Source organism: Symphalangus syndactylus, chromosome 15 (assembly GCF_028878055.3).
Source record: "Symphalangus syndactylus isolate Jambi chromosome 15, NHGRI_mSymSyn1-v2.1_pri, whole genome shotgun sequence".
Taxonomy (NCBI): Eukaryota; Metazoa; Chordata; class Mammalia; order Primates; family Hylobatidae; genus Symphalangus; species Symphalangus syndactylus.
The window spans coordinates 98,277,062-98,295,566 of record NC_072437.2 but is presented as its reverse complement, the minus strand read 5'-3'; the positions used below and the strand labels follow the sequence as shown (position 1 = coordinate 98,295,566).

General features: G+C 44.5%; 1 protein-coding gene across 1 annotated transcript in view; it reads right to left on the bottom strand.

Annotated features, from left to right (window-relative positions):
- The window catches only part of KL (klotho), a 50,080-nt gene extending 32,811 nt beyond the window's left edge, over positions 1 to 17,269 (bottom strand). The window contains exon 1 of the mRNA XM_055244565.2: positions 16,466 to 17,269. Coding sequence (XP_055100540.1) covers positions 16,466 to 17,269 — 804 coding nt within the window. The remainder of the gene's footprint in view (positions 1 to 16,465) is intronic.
- Positions 17,270 to 18,505: the final 1,236 nt, after the last annotated feature.

Below are 18,505 nucleotides of genomic sequence, written 5' to 3'. Positions count from 1 at the left end.
ACCTGTGAGAGTATTTCCAGAACAGGGAACTGCAGCGTTAACTGCTGCTTGCTCCCCTATGACGAAAGGGAAATTTTTAAAACGGCAAGGCTTAAACGTGAAAGGAAAAGATAAAAAGCTTTTTAATCAAATTGTAAATGACGTGGTTTTTCACTCTCCCATCTCCCGTATTTCTCACTGAGTAGCAGTAAACACAGGAAACAGCCACGCATAAGTTATACTGTAACTCCTCTTAAGGGATCCTCTGATTTCTTTCATTTTTCGGAAATGAGAATTGTGAAGGAAGAAAAAAGAGAGATCTGAATCGAAATGCACTTTTTCAGGACTGCTATTTGAGTTATCATGTAATGATTATTTCATTAAGCAAATATTTACTCAATAGACAAATTATTATGCTGGGCATCGTGAGGGGTCAAACATAGGTATACAGAATAATTACAGTATAAGTCTGAAAGTGAAAACGCCAGAAGATGGATTTTTTTTTTTTAAATGCAATGGCGATTCAGAGGAAGGAAAGATTCTTTCTTGCTGAGGGAAATCAAGGAAGTCTTCCTGTAGGAGGTAGTTTCTAAACCTTATATTGAAAGATGTAGATCCTGGAGAGACGGAAAAAGGCATTCCAGGCAGATCACTGTGAGCTGGAAAGCCAGTGATGCTGTGGCAAAATGTATTTTCTACAGAAAATAGATGGATATCTCCCATGCCCCATGATATTTTACGATGTAACCTGGCTATTCCTCCTATTAGCGGACCTATGGACCCTCCGCCTTGAATCTGTGGGCATGTGACTGCTCTGATAGAAATGAAGCTACATGATATCAAGAATAAGTAAAAAGAAGAAGAAGAAGAAAAAGAAGTCCATACCACTTCCTCCTAGTTCTCTTGGGATGCTTGCCGGGAGGGAGGCTAGCTTCCATGTACAGAGGCTACTAATCTGAGACCACTTGTGTAAGCGAGGCCAATAGAGATGCTCTGGTCCACAGCCAGGCTCAGCTGCCGATCACATGTGTGAGCCGTCTTGCATGCCCCACCCCGTTCAAGCTTCAGATGACTGTGGACCAGAGGAAAACTGCATGGGTGAGCCCTTCCCTAATCCTTACCCATAAGTTTGGAAACCAAATAAAATGGTTATTTAAAGCCATTAAGTCTGGGGGTATTACATAGAAATACTAATGGGAACAGATGTATCTGGGTTAGTGTTTTTGTAATGATGTAATCATGACCCTCTCAGATGTTAATTAAAGTTAAAGACATTAGTGGCAAGTCACGACTAACATTCTTGTCCATTTCAGATGCTGATGTGGACGAGGATGGTCTAGGCATTTGCTAGCACACCCCTAGAGGTAACCTGTGCAATGCGGGAGGCAGCCTGGAGTCATGGAATGTACACTGGGAATAGGGGTTCAGAAAACCGAGTTTTGACCCCAGCTCTGATCCTTGGTACCCACAGGAAAGTCAGCTAAACTCTCTGGGTCTCTCAATGAATTTACCTGCCCCAAAATACAAAAAAAAAAAAAAGGACTCTAGAAATTATCAAGCATTATCCAGTGGTATGGGTTTTTTAAATTACTTTAAATTAGTGAATGTATTTATATAGTTTAAAATCAAATAGTACCAAAGGCTTATCATGAAAACAGTAAGCATCTCCCCCAATCCCGTCTCTAACCCCCACTCCTGCTCCCTGCTGGCAACCTTTTAGCTCTTTCTTCACGTAATAACCATCATATTTCTAAATACTATGCTATTGTGAAATTCAATAATTCATTAGGATAATGAGGAGTTAGCTCTTTTACATGCCACATTTTCTTCCCTTATTTTCCCAAATGTCTATTCTTATTTAAATCATTGTTAGTATTTACATGAAGGTTCCTATATAAATGTTTGTTTTAGAGCCAAATCGGGCACTATAACATTTCTCTTTTCTGAACAGCTTTTAATTTTCCCTTGAATAAATAATGACCTCATTATTAAGCTTGTGGAATATTCTATATGTGATTTTTTCAATGTGTTAGTGATTCTGTATCATGTTTTCTACGATAGTATCTATTTGTTGAGTCTACTTTTTCACCCAGAGCTCTTCCTTCCCTGCTAGAACCTTCCAGCCTCCAAGTCCAGTTTGGACTAGATGCTGTCAAGAGCTGCTCTCATCCTCGGAGTTTCCTTTATTTCTTATGGATTGAAACCATACTTTTTCTATATCCTATTTCTTCCTGTGTGTTTACTACAATTTTGCTGGTGCACATCTTCCATTAGCTTTTTAGGAAACATGACATTGAAGGTGAGCTTTCAGTACCCTTACATGTCTGTACATTCATTGAGCTAGGAACTCAGTTGGTTCTTTAAAGCTAAAAGCTCATGTTCTTCAGTTCTGGGGCATTTTATTATATTATTTCTTTACAAATTTCCTGACCTCTATTTCCTTATTCTCTCTTTCCAGAACTTCTATTGGTCTGATGTTGGATCTTTATGAATATCCTTTAAATCTTTTTCCCTTTCAAAAATATTTTCTATTTCTTTATCATCTTGTACTACTTTTACGGCATTGCTTTGACCTCACTTTTCAAACATTTTACTAAATATTTTGTTTTAACTATTGTGTTATTGATGTTCAAGAATTTTTTTATATGTTCTGATTGTTCCTGTTTCAGTTTGTGTGTTTAATTTCCTGCATAATTTATTTTCCCTGGTTTGCTTTTCTGTTTATTTTATTCTGTTTCATGTTGCTAGCTTTCCTCAAATGTCTTTCACCAGCATTGTTACCCCTTGCCCTTCTATTGTACCTGCTCCCTTTTAAGCCTGGGTTCCTGATTATTGCAGGAGACAAGACTCCTGATGTCGGGAGTCTGCATGCCATTCCAAATTCATCATCTCCAAGTGTGGTCTAGCAAAATAATTTGCACTTATGATCATGGAACAGCCATCAGTTACTTTGAGAGATTATAGAAAATAAGGTGCTTGAAAAATGAAAATTTTCTCAACTTTTAAAGGGAAGATAATATGAATTTCAGAAACAATAGACTCGAGCAAAATTAGGTAACAGTTAACAAAAACGCATCAGTACTGTCGAAGGGAAGATAACTAGGAGACAACATGGATGCCTAGAATAAATTTACCAAACTTAGCTCAGATAATTTTTATTGTATTATGTGGTGCTATTATTTGAATGCTCACCCCTCCAAAACTCATGTTGAAATTTAATTGCCATTGTAACAGTATTAAGCGATACCTTTAAGAGGTCTCACTTTAGGCCAATTAGGCAATGAGGTCTCTGTCCTCATCAATGAATTAATGCTGTTATCACAGAAGCATTAATTGAGGAAGCCCTCAATTTCCAATAGCCTCTCAGCAGAAACTTCCCCAGGGAAGTCACATTAGCCTCCAATATTTTGGGGGGACACACTTCTGGAATCTCCCCCATTCTGTGCTGGCTGATCTTAGTCTGCTGCACATCTGACATCATGGGTCTACAGTTCATCATCCTTTTCCTGGGTTAGACCTGCTCTTTCTGCATCTCAGGAATGGGTTCCTTATAAAAGGATGAGTTCAGCCTCCTTTTGTCTCTCTCTTGCGCTCTCACCTTCCACCATGGGAGAAAGCAGCAAGAAGTCTCTCACCAGATGCCAGAGCTTTGCCCTTGGACTTCCCAGCCAACAGAACTGTGAGGAAATAAATTCCTTTAAAAAAAAAATAGGGCTGGGCGCAGTGGCTCACGCCTGTAATCCCAGCACTTCGGGAGGCCGAGGTGGGTGGATCACAAGGTCAGGAGATCGAGACTATCCTGACTAACACAGTGAAACCCCATCTCTACTAAAAATACAAAAAATTAGCCAGGCATGGTGGCGGGTGCCTGTAGTCCCAGCTACTCGGGAGGCTGAGGCAGGAGAATGGTGTGAACCTGGGAGGCGGAGCTTGGAGTGAGCCAAGATTGTGCCACTGCACTCCAGCCTGGGCGACACAGCAAGACTCTGTCTCAAAAATAAATAAATAAATAAATAATCTAGTCTCAGCTACTCTTATAGCTGTACAAAATGAACTAAGACATATAGCGTATCTGAGAACACAGTAGTCATCTCTGTATGTAATAATTTTGACAGTTGCTAAACATTTTTGTGACATTCTTAGGGTCAAAAAGAAGAGTGCAAATAAGATAGTACTGTTGCCACTTGAAAAAATATATTTTAAGAGTATTCATTGGTTCAACAAAAACTTACTGCTTGCTTATTAAGTATCAAATACTGGTCAATGTTTGAAACATTGATTCATGGGACAGATTGACTTGAGAGAAGGTGACTAACAATATCCCACAAGGTTTATTCATAACCTTATTTCTTTTTAACTTGTCATCATCAAAGGGATGAAAACTCACAAAGGCATTAATCTAAAACTTTGAAAATTCTCCAAAACTTGAATCCAAAAGAGCTCTACAGAGTGTAATGCTATAAATATGTGCTATAACTAGCAAAATTAATATTTAAAGTGATGGAAAAATATTTATGTCTTTTTTAAATTAAAAATACAAGTAATATATGTTCATGGTTTAAAATGTCAAAACAACTTACAAGAAAAATCACAGTTCCCTGTCCTACACTGCCCTACAATTCCCCCAGTTCTCCTTTCTAGAGGCAACCACTTTTGACTCTTAAGACTTTTTCTTTTGGAATTTACATCTCCACACATCCACACTTCAGAAAGTATCCACTGACTTCCTATTATACTAGATGAGGGTTTGGCTCTCTTACACAGCCAATTTAGTTATACAATAGTTTTGGGTTTAACCGACATTTGGTATTGACATTATTCTGCCAACATGAATATCATTCACAGTTGGACCTTGTAATGTAGTAAGACTATTTTTGTTTTCTTTGAAGTTCATAATTGCATTGCTTTTTCATTTGCTCTGTTTTCTTTGGAACTGTGACTAATTCTTCCCTCAATTTCCAATAGCCTCTCAGCAGAAACTTCCCCAGGGAAGTCACATTGGCCTCCAATATTTTGGGGGGACACACTTCTGGAATCTTCCCCATTCTGTGCTGGCTGATCTTAGTCTGCTGCACATCTGATATCATGGGTCTACAGTTCATCATCCTTTTCCTGGGTTAGACCTGCTCTTTCACAGATCCCATGTCTTCCTCCTTGTCTTCCTCATGTTATGTGGCGGTTACCCTCCAATAACTTCCTGAGAAAGGGTTTATGGAAGATTTATTTTTTGGGAGTTTGACTCTCATGAATGATTGACAGTTTAGATAAGTAGCAAATTCTAGGCTGGAAATAATTTTCATTCCCTTCCCTGAAGGGCACTCCTCACTAGTCTTTGTGATGGCCAAGAAATGCACTGCTCAGTGTTCCCGCTATAAGGAGCACAGTTGACTGAGGCTATCAGTTGCTACCCCTTTGAATCTACCATTGCAGTTGATCCTAAAATCATGTTTCTCATCGGCTACTCCCAGATGACTAAACATGGCAGGGGAACTAATGCAGGCCCATTTCAGCAAGATGTGGACTCCGCCAATGGGCAACATTGGCTCAAGGAGTCCCCATCAGCCTATGCCTGGGTTGTTCTGAGACCCACAGTGCCAAGTGAAACTCTTACCAGCCCATCCTTCTTCCTGCCCACTCTCCTTCACATTTGTTGGACACACATCACGATCCAAAGGTTCAATGCCTCCCCTAGCTCCTTCCCCTTTATCCTCCACAATTCTTTCCCCAATAAATTTCTTGTACATCTGATCCTATCTTGACATTTACTTCTTTCAGGACTCAAACTAACACAAGAGGGGTTGGGAAACCAGCTCATTCACCTTCTGGGAAGCAAAGAGAATGCCATTCTGAGTGTTGTGTAGGGGCAGATAGTCCCCTTGCACAAATGGTGCCTCAATTGCTAAATATTTCAACAGCAGTAACCTGGGGAAATATCCTGGAGGAGAATGCCATTGTAGGTGCAATAATTTAGGCATTCCCTGCCTACGAGGAGATGGAATTGAATGCTTTCTGGTATACTGTATTGAGACTCTACAGAGAGATAATGAGAAACTGAGGGCCAATAACAAACAGTTAAAGGCTCAATATAAGAGCCAGAGCCTTCTCTCCTGCAGTGGAAGAGTAGAGAAACTTAGCAGCAGGCCTAGGACCTGATAGACTTGCAGAGATTTAGGGATGTTTAAATGCTCAGCCAAGGCAGATCAGTTATGCCAAGGTCAAGGCCTCGGTTGAGGAAAACTTGGAATATTTGGAGCTTACAGAGATGACCCATTCTTCCCTAGTAAGAGATAGCACTTCTTTATGCTGAAGAGACCTCTCCCCTAAAAAGCAACAGGTGCACCCCTCAGGAGCTGACCGGGCACTAACTAGGATTAAATCCTAGCATAACCCACCTGGAGACAGCTGGGCCTGATAGAGAAGAAAAGATATCATATCCCAACATTGCTTCAAGATTGAGCATGCACTGCAAATCCTGAGGAGCAGCACTGGGGTCCTTGACAAAAGAACTGGAACTTAACACAGGACAAGAAATAATTCATTATCTAGGGAACACTTTCTCCAGAAGTATGTTTTCACGATCCAGCAAGGACCCCAGGAGACGCGGTAAAGTTGCTGCTAGGGTGGCTCTGAGAAGCCTGTAAAAAGGAATGCCCAATGCTGAGCAGGCGGAAATGCCTGACATTTTGCCCTAACAGCTGATAAAAGAATCAAGAAGCAGAGAGAAGCTGGCATGCAAGAACCAGTATATTATGTGAGGTCAAACAACCCACCAGAGGACAGTGTTTCCCAGAAGTCCCAAGTAGGGAGACAGAGCATTCACTGCACCATCAGGAATATGCTCATGGGGGTGCCAATCTCACCGAGACATTCAGTGGGGGGCACCGCTCTCCAGGCCAGGGCTGCTGGTAGCAGAGGTGTCACAGAGTTGGGCTTGTTGCCGCCCACGGGGACGGTCAGATGTTGAAGTTACAGAGGCCAGATAGTGAGTGGTGCTTAACTGCCAGAAGTCAGGGAGTTGTAAAGATGGTTCACAGAGCATGGCTACATAAAAAGTGATGACCCCTTGTATAGTTCCCCAACTTAGCCAATTTTCCAAGCTACAATTCACTGACTGAAGAGGTGCCTAGGTCCCTAGGAGCCAGGACCCTGCAATAACACAGAGGTGTGACCCCACCCCCCACCACCGCCAACCGTTCTTCCCATTCAATATGAAAATGCATGTTCTCCAGCTACAGGAAATTTTCTGGAATTACTTCATTATTTCCTTTCCTTTTATGTCAGTTACCTATTGCTGTGAAATAGACCACCCCCAATTTAGAGAACTAAACTAATAAGAATTTATTTTTTTCCTCTTGCTGCTGTGAGTTAATGGGGTTTGGCTGGGCAAATCCAGTCTTGAGTATGTAGCCAGGGAAGGGACACTGCAAGGCAAAAGGCACTGGCAGGGAGAATGAAGGACAGAGGCTAGAGAGAGCCCAGTCCCACCCATGAACTACACAGTAATCTTTACATACTTATTCATACAGAAGAGACATACCATGGGCTGCCTTTTAATAATCATACATCAACATTTTAATAACCAATTAGTATTCCACTGTATAAGCGTACCAATATTCCTCTAACTGATTACCTTAACACATTTAGTTGACATCCAGGTTTAAAGAATAAACCACCATCTGCGGTAAACTTCCTCTTATCTTTGCACATTGAAGATGAAATTTAATAAGATTGAAAGTTTGAAAATAAACTACAAAAGAGATGACAGGGATGTTTGGCTTCACAGCAATTCACAAGGTGGGGGAAAAAACCTGAGAGGTTTTAGCTGACTGCAAACTAATTTGAGTCCACGGTAAGGTGACAGCCAAAATTGTTAATGCAATCTTGGACGGCATGAACAAAATTCAATGTCTAACAAGAAATGTAATCACTGAAGTCTACTCTGAACACCTGGGGCACTGCTTGGTTCTGCACAGCAAATGTTAAGAGAGGCCTTGGAAATTCCCAGGCTTTCTTCTTCAGCTCCTCATCCTTTCCCACCTGACGCTTCAGCCATTCAAAAGACCTCATGCTGTGGTGGGCATGGCCACACTGTCTCACCTGCACTGACTTTGCAAGGGATGTTTCCTAGAAGGGCACAATGCCCTTCTCACTTTGTGTGCCCAGCAAGCCACACCCAGCAGCAGGGCCCACTACCTATTTTTGTAAATAAAGTTTTATTGAAACACAGCTGTGCCCATTCATTAACACATTGCCCATGGCTGCATTCATGCTGCAACCACAGAACTGTGTACTAGTTGCAACTGACACTGTAGGATCTGCGAAGTCTAAAACTTAGCCCTCTACAGAAAAAGATTGCCAGCCTCTGATCTTACAAGGATTGCTTTCCCTGACTGCTTCCGTACTACCTCCCCAAAACGCTAACCTATCTCTCCTTTCTTGAAGTAGGTACCTAAGCAGGTACTTATTTCTCTTAAGGCATTTATACATTTTACTGTAATTATTTGACAGTTACCTCTCCCCTACTAATCTGTGACATGAGGGCAGGAATCTTACCTTATCCCTCTTTTTGTGGCAACCTAAGTGAGACCTACCACCCTAAACCCCAGCCACTCTCCTAGAGCAAGGGGCAGCCCTGCAGAATCAGAGAGAAGCCTTTGTCTTCTGACAGTGCAGAGACTTGGAAATGGCAGCTCTGGCCAGGAAGGAGTAAGAAGTCCCCCTAGGTTGGGAGCCCCCTCACAGCCCACGCCAGGTGGATGGGAGGAACCTGAATCTCTCGTGCAGCCCAAGCAGTGTACTTTTGGTGAGCGAGGTCCACGCTGAGTTGCGTTTGACGGCACACAATTTCTGGGAGGTAGCTGAGCCAGGAGTAAGAGGCCCCTACCACTGTCCCCGCACCTGTGCAGGGCTGGCATAAAGGCCTGATGGGAACAAGGGGACACAGGTCACTATGGAAGAACTTGGGACACTGAAGAGAGGAAAAGGCAGAGGAAAGAGGACCACATGATGAGAAATCCAAAGAGAAGAGAGGACAGGCGGGGAGGAGCAGCATCCCCAAGAGGCTCTGACAGGGCAACGGGCTTGCCTCCCATGCCCCCATCCTCCCCTGCAGCTTTGCAGCCGTCCTCTGGACCCTCACGAAAAGAGCCCTACAAATATGCCTCCTTCGGGAGCCAGGGCTCTGGACTCTCTACAGGGTCTGGCGCAGGGAGAACTCCAACCACTCTTCCTCAGTGCTCTGCACCCATCAGCAGGACAATGGTGATGGATGATGAGACAGAGGCAGGTCCCACAGACAACGCTAAACCCTCCCCGCTGGGGAGATAGGTCGACTTTCCCCTCTCCTCTCCTCCACCTTATCCTCAAACGTCAGAAGACAGAGGCACCTGTTCAAAGGTTACATTCATATTCTCAGAATTCAACATTGCAACTGCCTGCCACAGGGTAAGCTCTCAAGAAATGTTCCTGACTAAATGTCCAGTCACCTCCATGTCTTCTTGGAGCAGACATTAGCATGAAGGAGAAAATTCTAGGAAGAACGAAACATACCGGTCTTTTCAAATATGTGAAAGATGTCAAAAAGTGACTTGCTTTATTCTTTGAGATTTAGGAAGGCAAAGAGACAGTCACGGAGGAGTCCTGTGCAGCAGCAGGTTCAATATGAGAGAGAAAATCAAGGGGGTAACTTGAGTGGAACTGAGTTCCTCCTGCTTCAAAGCGTCAAGCAAAAGCTAGCTGACCCCAGGAGAGCCACTGTAAGGAGTTCGTCCTGGGGAGAAGTGTAACCTGGGATTTTCCAAATTCCTTCTGATTCTAACATTCTAATTATCAAATAAAAGTGCACTTATAGATATGGAAATAACATTTGCTTAACCATTATATTTAAAATTAATGTACATCACGGCTTTCAGTTTGAGTATTTTATCAAGCTATAATGGTACCGGTTCATGGATGACGTGACATCTGTACTTCAAACAAAAAATATTAATAAAAAATCTATTGAAACTGGGGCCACAAAAGTTCAATCAATATTTATCTTTGGTTTAGTCAATATATAAAGTTATATCAGTCATAAACTTTAGTATGTATCTTTTAACCACCAAGCTGGATCCAGAAAAGTACTTGATAATATGTTTTATGTAAAATAGGTTATTTCAAAAATGATTTGATAGTTTTTGGTCAAATGCTATTGAAATAATTTCAAAGAAGAGGCAAATTAAGTAGTTAAGTGAGGCTACCATGCCTAATGCATTTGTTTGATTCCTTCTAAACAGCTCAAGAGGACCATTTCTCAAGTATTTTGCTATTATTACTATTATTATTAATAAATTTATAGCTCACTTTTGTAGACCTTTTTGTATTTTTTCAAAACACATTGACATATATAAGGTGCTTTTAATTCTCACAATATGCCTGGGAGTTAGGCAATGTGGTAGAGCCTGCTGGTTATCCTAAACGATCTGTTCCCATCTGATTTCAACATAATAGAATCATTCACTGAGCACACAGCTCCTCAGGGGACAATTATTTGCAGACTCCTTTTGACCATGTGACTGAGTTCTGCCCAAGGGACAGTGATAGGTGCAGCTTCCAGGTCAGGCACTTGAGAGGCCACCTTTTCCCTCTTCCTCTCTTTTGCCTCTTCCTCTCTTTTCCTGTCCACTGGATGAAATTGGGATATTATGTGCTCTGGAAATCAACAAAGGTCACATACGTATCTGCCTAGGAAAATCTTCACTGTTCTTCCTCACTCTTTAAAACTCCTTCCCAGATACTGTGTGAGAGCAGACTGCAAGAGCAATATTCCATTTACAAGAAAGAAAATGGACACGTTGAAACCAGAAACATGTATTTTACCTCTCCACTTATGCCTTCATTAAAAATTGTATTTCTTTCCTCCGTGCCAAGCACTGAGATAAGCACTACAAATCTTAAAATAAATGTGATAGCTAGTCTGTGCTCTTAAGAGAGCCACAGCTGAGTAAATGATCTATTCTACCTGTGGTTATTGCAAAATGAAAATATTTGAGTCAAGTCTCTGAAGGGTAAGCAAGAGTTTACCCCAAGACAAAGAGGGGAAAAAGGCATCCTTCAGGTTATCTTCGTACTCAGAATACATCAAAATAGAGCATATAAAAGTCACATTCTGCTTATCTGTTTAAATACAGATTTCAAGTATAACTTTGCATTTCTGGAGAAGATGTGGATCTCGGACAATTCAATAAGCTGTGTGTTTTTACTCACCTATTATTACTTGTCCTCCCAGTAAGCATGTATTCTATTCTCCTCCTACACCTAAAATTTCCTTTATGCCTTAAAAAGATAACATTCATTGAAAGAAAGACAACTTTTGCACAAATTAATTATAATAAAATTCTAGTTTAGAGCGATGATATTTTTGAGAATATAATTCAGAAGGCTTCTACGTGCAAAAGCCGTGATTGCTACATATTCAGCTGGCACAGTGAAGTGTTCATTCATTTTGCACCTGAGAAGTGCACATTGACATTATTTGAATGCATAGTTTACATTTTCCTTCTTTTCTTCAACTCAAAATAATTGGCATTGTTAAAACACTGCTATGATTTTGAAATGATTTGATTAATTCTTTTCCTATTTTAAAATTTTTTCTTGGACTTGACCGTAACCTTCAAAAAACAATGTGTTCAAAAAGGAGTGATTCGAGCTGTTTGGGAGATATTTTTACTATTTCTGACTAAATGCACTATTGAATTCAGTAGTATTCTAAAATTTATATTAACTTTCAATCCAGTTGATTATTCTAGTTACATACCAAATACATTTTTTTGAGATGGAGTTTCACTCTTGTTGCTCAAGGTGGAGTGCAATGGTGCGATCTCAGCTCACTGCAACCTCTGCCTCCCATGTTCAAACGATTCTCCTGCCTCAGCCTCCCAAGTAGCTGGGATTACAGGCACCTGCCACCACGCCAGGTGAATTTTTTCTATTTTTAGCAGAGACGGGGTTTCACCATGTTGGCCAGGCTGGTCTCAAACTCCTGATCTCAGGTGATCTACCCGCCTCAGCCTCCCAAAGTGCTGGGATTACAGGTGTGAGCCACTGCGCCCAGCCCCAAATACATTTTAATGAAAGGAAAACTTGTAAAGTATTTCTCAAAAGTGCATAGTATATGTAATTTGAGCATATATACAGTAGACAAATTGCTTATACTAATTACTTGGGGAATAAAAATTCAGTCAGCTAACAAAGCCCCTTCCAATATATACTCCTAAAGCTGGCCAGGAGACTTTACCACCTGCTCTTATTCTGAAAACTTCTTCATACTGCTGCATGGGGACTACAGATGGCTTTTAACTGGACATTTTCACAATGGAATCACACATTTGATGATGAACCTTAAATTTTCACTGCAGATATCAGAGTCTGCAACGTTATGTTTACCTATTTTTCCTTATCAGGTTAGGATTTGGTAGTCTCTGTTACATTGGAAAGTGGTTAGAAAGACAGACAAGGAGAGAAAATTCTAGTAGCATGAGTTTATAAAGGTGAAATCAGGCTATTCAGTAAACCAGAAGCCACCTGCTGAGCACCAAGGGAGGGCAAGATGCCATTTTCAGAGATATAGATGAAGTGAACAGGATTACCCCAGCTAGTGAAGGGGTAAAAAGGAGACAAATGGTTAAATAAAGGGAAGAGCGTGGGAGGAGGCATCTGAGCAAAGCGAAGTCCTGTGCGGGATGCCATAGAAGGAAGAGATGGCATTCAGGCATGGGGCCCAAGGGAGCGTGTGAGCTGGCTCCAGAAGAACAGGTGGGATTTGAAAAAGCAAGGACTCTGTCTTGTCCACACATAATGTCACCCCGTAGAGCATGCATCATGGCACACTGCAGGCGGCAAGGCAGAAGCAAGAACCCCAGCAGTGAGGCTCTTCCCATTACCCAGGGAAGGTTGGATGGTGTCTTGCACCTCCATCATAGTCACAGATAAGGGGAGAAGTGGTTTGATTCTGGATACATCCTGAAGGTAGGTAGAGCTGCAGGATTTGTTGATGAATTAGAAACAAGACATGAAAAAGGGGAGTAGTTAAGATTCGGGGTCCAACAACTGGAAGAGTAAAGTCATAATAGAGAAGGGGAAGCAGGGGTTTGGTTTGGGATGTGACACGCCCATTAAAGATCCTCGTGGAGAAGGCAGTTGTCTATGCAAGTCTGATGCTCGGGGAAACCTGGGTGAAGACTCAAAAGCTCCAGTCATCGGGATGCAGCGGTATTCAAAGCAATGGCCTGGAGTGAATCTAGACAGAGCCCTGAGCCCTCCACTACTTACAGGCAAGGTGAGGAGGAACAAGCAAAGGAGACTAAGAGGGAATCGCCAGGGAGCTGAAAGGAGAAGCAAGGGAGAGCTAGGGCCTGAAATCCAAGTTGAGGAAGGATTGAAGAGACACGAAGTGATGGCTTCAACAAACACTGCAGACAGATGGGCTGAGAACTGCACACTCACGCTAATGCTCAACAATGCCCAGATCAGTATTTCCTAGCCCTACTTCCTTATGTGAAAGAAGTCTTTTTCACAGGTTCCCTGCACAAATGTTTGCAAGAATCTCAGGCAGTGAGGGGAGTCGAAGGTGGGGAATGGGAGCACGTGTATTTCCAACTTGATTCTAATCCTCTTAGAACCCATATACAGAACAAAGACTCAGAGGCACTGCTGGGGCTGAACTCCCCAACTACAGTCGCCAGTGCTGATTTCAGGGGACATCAAGAACTTTCTTTCAAGAGCTGTGAAGGCTGAGCAGTTGGTCTTCAAGTCCGAGAGAAAAGGTGTGTCCTCCTGGATTACACTCAAATGAGCAAAGCAGCCTGAGCTCCAAGCTCTCTGTAGGAGACCTCTCTCTCTCTCTCTCTCTCCTCCTCTGCTCTCCTCCCCTCTCCCCTCTCCTCTCTCCCATCTCCTCTCTCTCTCCTCCTCTGCTCTCCTCCCCTCTCCCCTCTCCTCTCTCTCTCTCTCACACACACACATACCATTTTTGCCAAGGCTAACTCCGTATGAGGAACCCACAAAGAACATCAAGACCTCCATTCTGAGCAGGGCCTCCATTATTTGTCCTGCTGTTTGTTTGTTCTGCCTCCTGTCCTCCAGACCATCGATGATTCTTGACTGTCTAGGAGGGGGTCAAGCTTCCCATCATCCCAGGGGATCTCCTTAACCCATTTGTGAATTAGTGGAAACACAAAGGGAGTGAGGGAAGGGTGCTAGCCAGTCTTTATCCTTCACCAGCATCAGATCCCGGAACACAACTGGCCCCTACGTCTGTACAGCAGCAATATCTAAGCCCCAGCTAAAATGCACTGTTAGCAAAATCTGCAAAATGTTTTATATTTTTCAGGTAAGCTCAAACGTTTCTATCCTCCCTTCCCCCAACCCCCATATACACACCAAGAAAGGTCATTGAAAACAGAATGAAAGTATCTCATACAACAAAATTAATTCAAGATACTTTCTTTGACAATGGGAACTCGCTTCTAAATAAGATACAAGAATGACTAAACACCAAACCGAAAGGAATTTAAAAGCAAAATTAATACTTTACACCAACTAACAGTTTCTTTGCAACATCAGCAAAATCGAACATTCACCTGTTACTAATTTCCCTAAATACAAAGTCCACTGCATTTCTAGGAAGGATGGTTAGTGTTTGTCAAATTTTTTGTGTAAGCGTTGAAAAATATAACTGAGAAGTTAATCAGAGGGCTATGAGTGGGCACAAAGATCTAACATGTTGATTACCTAAAACACCAGAGCACCAGAGAGCACGCAAGTCTTTATCTTACAATAAAATGATCCTATAAGCCACTATAATAACAACTGACTACTTTGTATACGCGAGTTTATCCTAGGGACTCTAAAAATAGAACTTGTAGGATTTAAATCTAAAGTAAAGATTTTATGAGCATGATCTATTAGATCCTCCAGCTGATCCATTTATTTGCTTCCAGTATGAACTGATAACTTGCTTATGTTTTCTTCAAAAAGTGAGACCATTCTTCCCATAGTTTTTCTATCACCAGCCACACACTGGTGGTCTTTAGGGTTTTTCAGTTCCATAAAAGGATTGAAAAAGTGTAAGAATCACTGCTCTAAAACATCCTTATGAAAAGACATACATAAGTATGAAATCACAAAAATCACAACGTGTTTCCAAACAAACCCAACGTTCTTTTATGGCCAGTAGTAGCAAACAGGTTTTGTGGAACTGACATAAAATCTAATTTAGCCATTATTACAACATTACCAGCAGCTCAGAGCACTAAGTCACCTCAATAACCCTGTACTGCTCTGCCCATATTATCTATGGCTTTAATTAAAAGTGTTTAGAAATGGTTTTCATACTGACTTTGTTCAGAATATGTGGCTGAATTCTAAATTTAAAAATAGGTCCTCCCAGTAGGCCCACAAGTCATCAAAATTGGGTACCAAAAGTTGTACATTTAAACACTTTTATTAAAATGTTTATACATGTACATAAAATATTTTATTGTGACACAAAACTCTGTACAAAGTGTACTAACAACTGACATGATTATAAATGAATCCCCAAAACAATGGTGCCTAAATTTGGACACTAAGGAGAAAACAATGGTGCCTAAATTTGAACACCAAGGAGAAAAAAGGAGGAAGAAATACTTGAGACAAGCTTACCATGGCATATCAATATTTCCTGCTGTCAAAATTAATAAAATATTTTGCACAGAGGTGTTACAATTAATTTTATCAGGCTAACAACGTCATAAGTGAGGAACCCTTTCAACTGTAGAGAGCACTGTGGAAATACAGATGTGGTAGAACAATCCATATCACCCTGCAGTTGTTTCTGTGTTTCTATGACTAGCTTTGTTTGAGATTGTATAAAGTGGTCTTCACACCCCTGGTGAGTAAGATTGGTGGATGCAGTTCCCTGCCCTACCGCAGAAGGGACCTCCAAACACAATTTAAATCTGACTCTCGGGGAGTTGTGTTTTGACACTCACAACAGTGTGAACTTGTGCCACAAGCAAGACAGATCTTATTGGATTAACACTGAACTCGTGACATCTCCAGAGAGTAATGCGATCCGTGCGGCTTAAGAACAAACGTGTTTCTTTCATCCACCCTGCTCATTCTCTCCCTGTAGTTACTCCTAGCAAATCCTCCCCGCCCTCACCTCTAGGAATTCCTCTACACCCAGAGAAAGGAGTTTCTTTCCTCACTGCGGAAACCTATCCCCGCTTCCTTTCCACAGATGGACTCCAAGGGGCACTCACTCGTGTGTCCACTAAGGGATTTCTCTCCTAATTCCACGCCTTCCAAGGGAAGTCAGAACTGCTCAGTTTCCCCCTGGTGACCACATACACGTGTCCAAGTGAAGCCTCGTCTGGAGGAGACTCAGTTCCCACACGTCCCCCTGGCCCCTGCGGCGGCCCTCTGTCTCCCCTGCGTGGCCCTCCGCCTGGCCCCTCGCACTCACCAGGAGGAGGTTGTGCGCCACCAGGTACCCGAGCCGCGGGCTGCCCCGGATGCCGGGGGCCAGGCGCCCGGTGGCGTAGCCGTGCCAGGCCACCACGTAGGGGTTGTCGATGGTGATCCAGTACTTGACCTGACCGCCGAAGTGGCGGAAGCAGAGCTCCGCGTAATCCCTGAAGTGGTCGGCCAGGGCGCGGTTAGCCCAGCCGCCGTAGGCGTCCTGCAGGCGCTGGGGCAGGTCCCAGTGGTACAGGGTGACCACCGGCTGCACGCCCAGCTCCCGTAGCCGCTCCAGCAGGCGCCGGTAGTAGCGCAGCCCCTCGCGGTTGGGGACGCCCGCGCTGCCATTGGGGAGCACCCGCGCCCACGAGATGGAGAAGCGGTAGTGGGTGACCCCGAGCTCGCGCAGCGCCTCCGTGTCGCGGAAGACGTTGTTGTAGCTGTCGCCAGCCACGTCCCCGGTGGCGCCCGACGGCAGACTGGCGTTCCGGGAGTCTCCCGGGGGTGCCAGGGGGTGGTGGGTGAAGGTGTCCCAGATGGACGCACCCTTGCCGTGCTGCTGCCAGCCGCCCTCGGTCTGGTAGGCGGCGCTGCCCGCGGCCCAGAGGAAGCCGTCGGGGAAGGTGCCCTGGAAGAGGCCCGCGGCCTCGGGGGCGGGAGGCCGCGCGAAACGGGCCCAGGTCTGCGCGCCGTCGCCCGGCTCCGCGCGCAGGCGGCGGCCGCCCAGGGCCAGCAGCACCAGCAGCAGCGACAGCGACGGCGACGGCGGCGGCGGCCGCGGGCGGCGCGGCGGGGCGCTGGCGGGCATGCTGCGCGGGAGCCAGGCGCCGGGACCCGCGCCGCGCCCCTTTATGCCCGCGCCCCGCCGCGCCCGCCCGCCCCCGCCGGCGCGCCCACCCCCGCTCCCCGGCGGGCTCCGCTGGCAATAATTACCTGCGAGCCGGGCCTGCCTCCGCCCTGGCACTGGGGGCGGGGGCGGGGGCGCGGAGGGCGAGGGGTCCCCGGGAGGGGCGCGGCAGCGGGCAAGGTGCGGCAGGCGTCGCTCGCGGACGTCGGGGAAAGGCACCTGTTTCTCCCAGCTCCCGGGAGCCGCGCAGGACGTTTCGTGGACGCTCAGGTTCATTCACTTTGCCTGCCGCGCGTCCTCTGAGAGCAGCCCTGGAGCGGCTTCGTCTGGGAGAAAAGGCGCCGACCAACTTTCTCCGACTTGGGCGCGGGATCCTGCCGGGCCCTGGCGGAGGGCGCCGTTGGGGAAGCACCTGCTCTCACTTTTCTCCCACTCGGAGGCCCAGAGAAGCTCCCGGCTGGACATTGCTGGAGCCAATTAGGGACTGGCCGAAATCCTAGAGGGACGGCCAGGTGGGACAGCCGAGGGGGAACTTCGCCGTGTGCTGGAAGGGATTCCCCCTTAGGTGAGATGCTCGCCGGGAGACGCGCCCACCCGCGCCCCTCTTTCGAGGAAGACAAAGTCGATTTATGGGTTGCGTTGGGACTGGGGTTTTGCTCTCCCTTTTACTGTTACCTTTTAATCATCTCAGACCAGCACTCTATCTTTGATTAGATCTCTCAGAATTCCCTGGTGAACTTCAAATCACAGTTGTTGATTGTTCTCCTGAAAAACCAAACACCAAGTTTCCAATTTTGAGTAAATCTCATTCACCTTTATTATCCTTTGGCATCTGTGTTAGCTTTCGGCTCTGACTTAGCAGGTAATCTGTGCAAAGTTGTGCGCACAGGCCTGCTGGAGCGGGAGGTCCCTGGGTCCCACATTTGCCATCTGAGCTGTGGAGGGAAAAAAGAGGGGGGATTCAGCCGGAACACCCATTCCCATCCTCTACAATACAATGGAGCCATGACGTTTTTCCTGTTGCCAAAGAGCCCTTTTGACAGAAGTTGCAGAGCCACGGTGTCCATTTGGATGTGGGTAGATAGGATTGTGGATGACCGAGATACAGTTGGTGGAGACTGAGAAGGTCTAGGCTCCACCTTTGTGATTTGGGGCAGGAAACCTCTGTAAGCCTAAGTTTCCTCGTCTATAAAATAG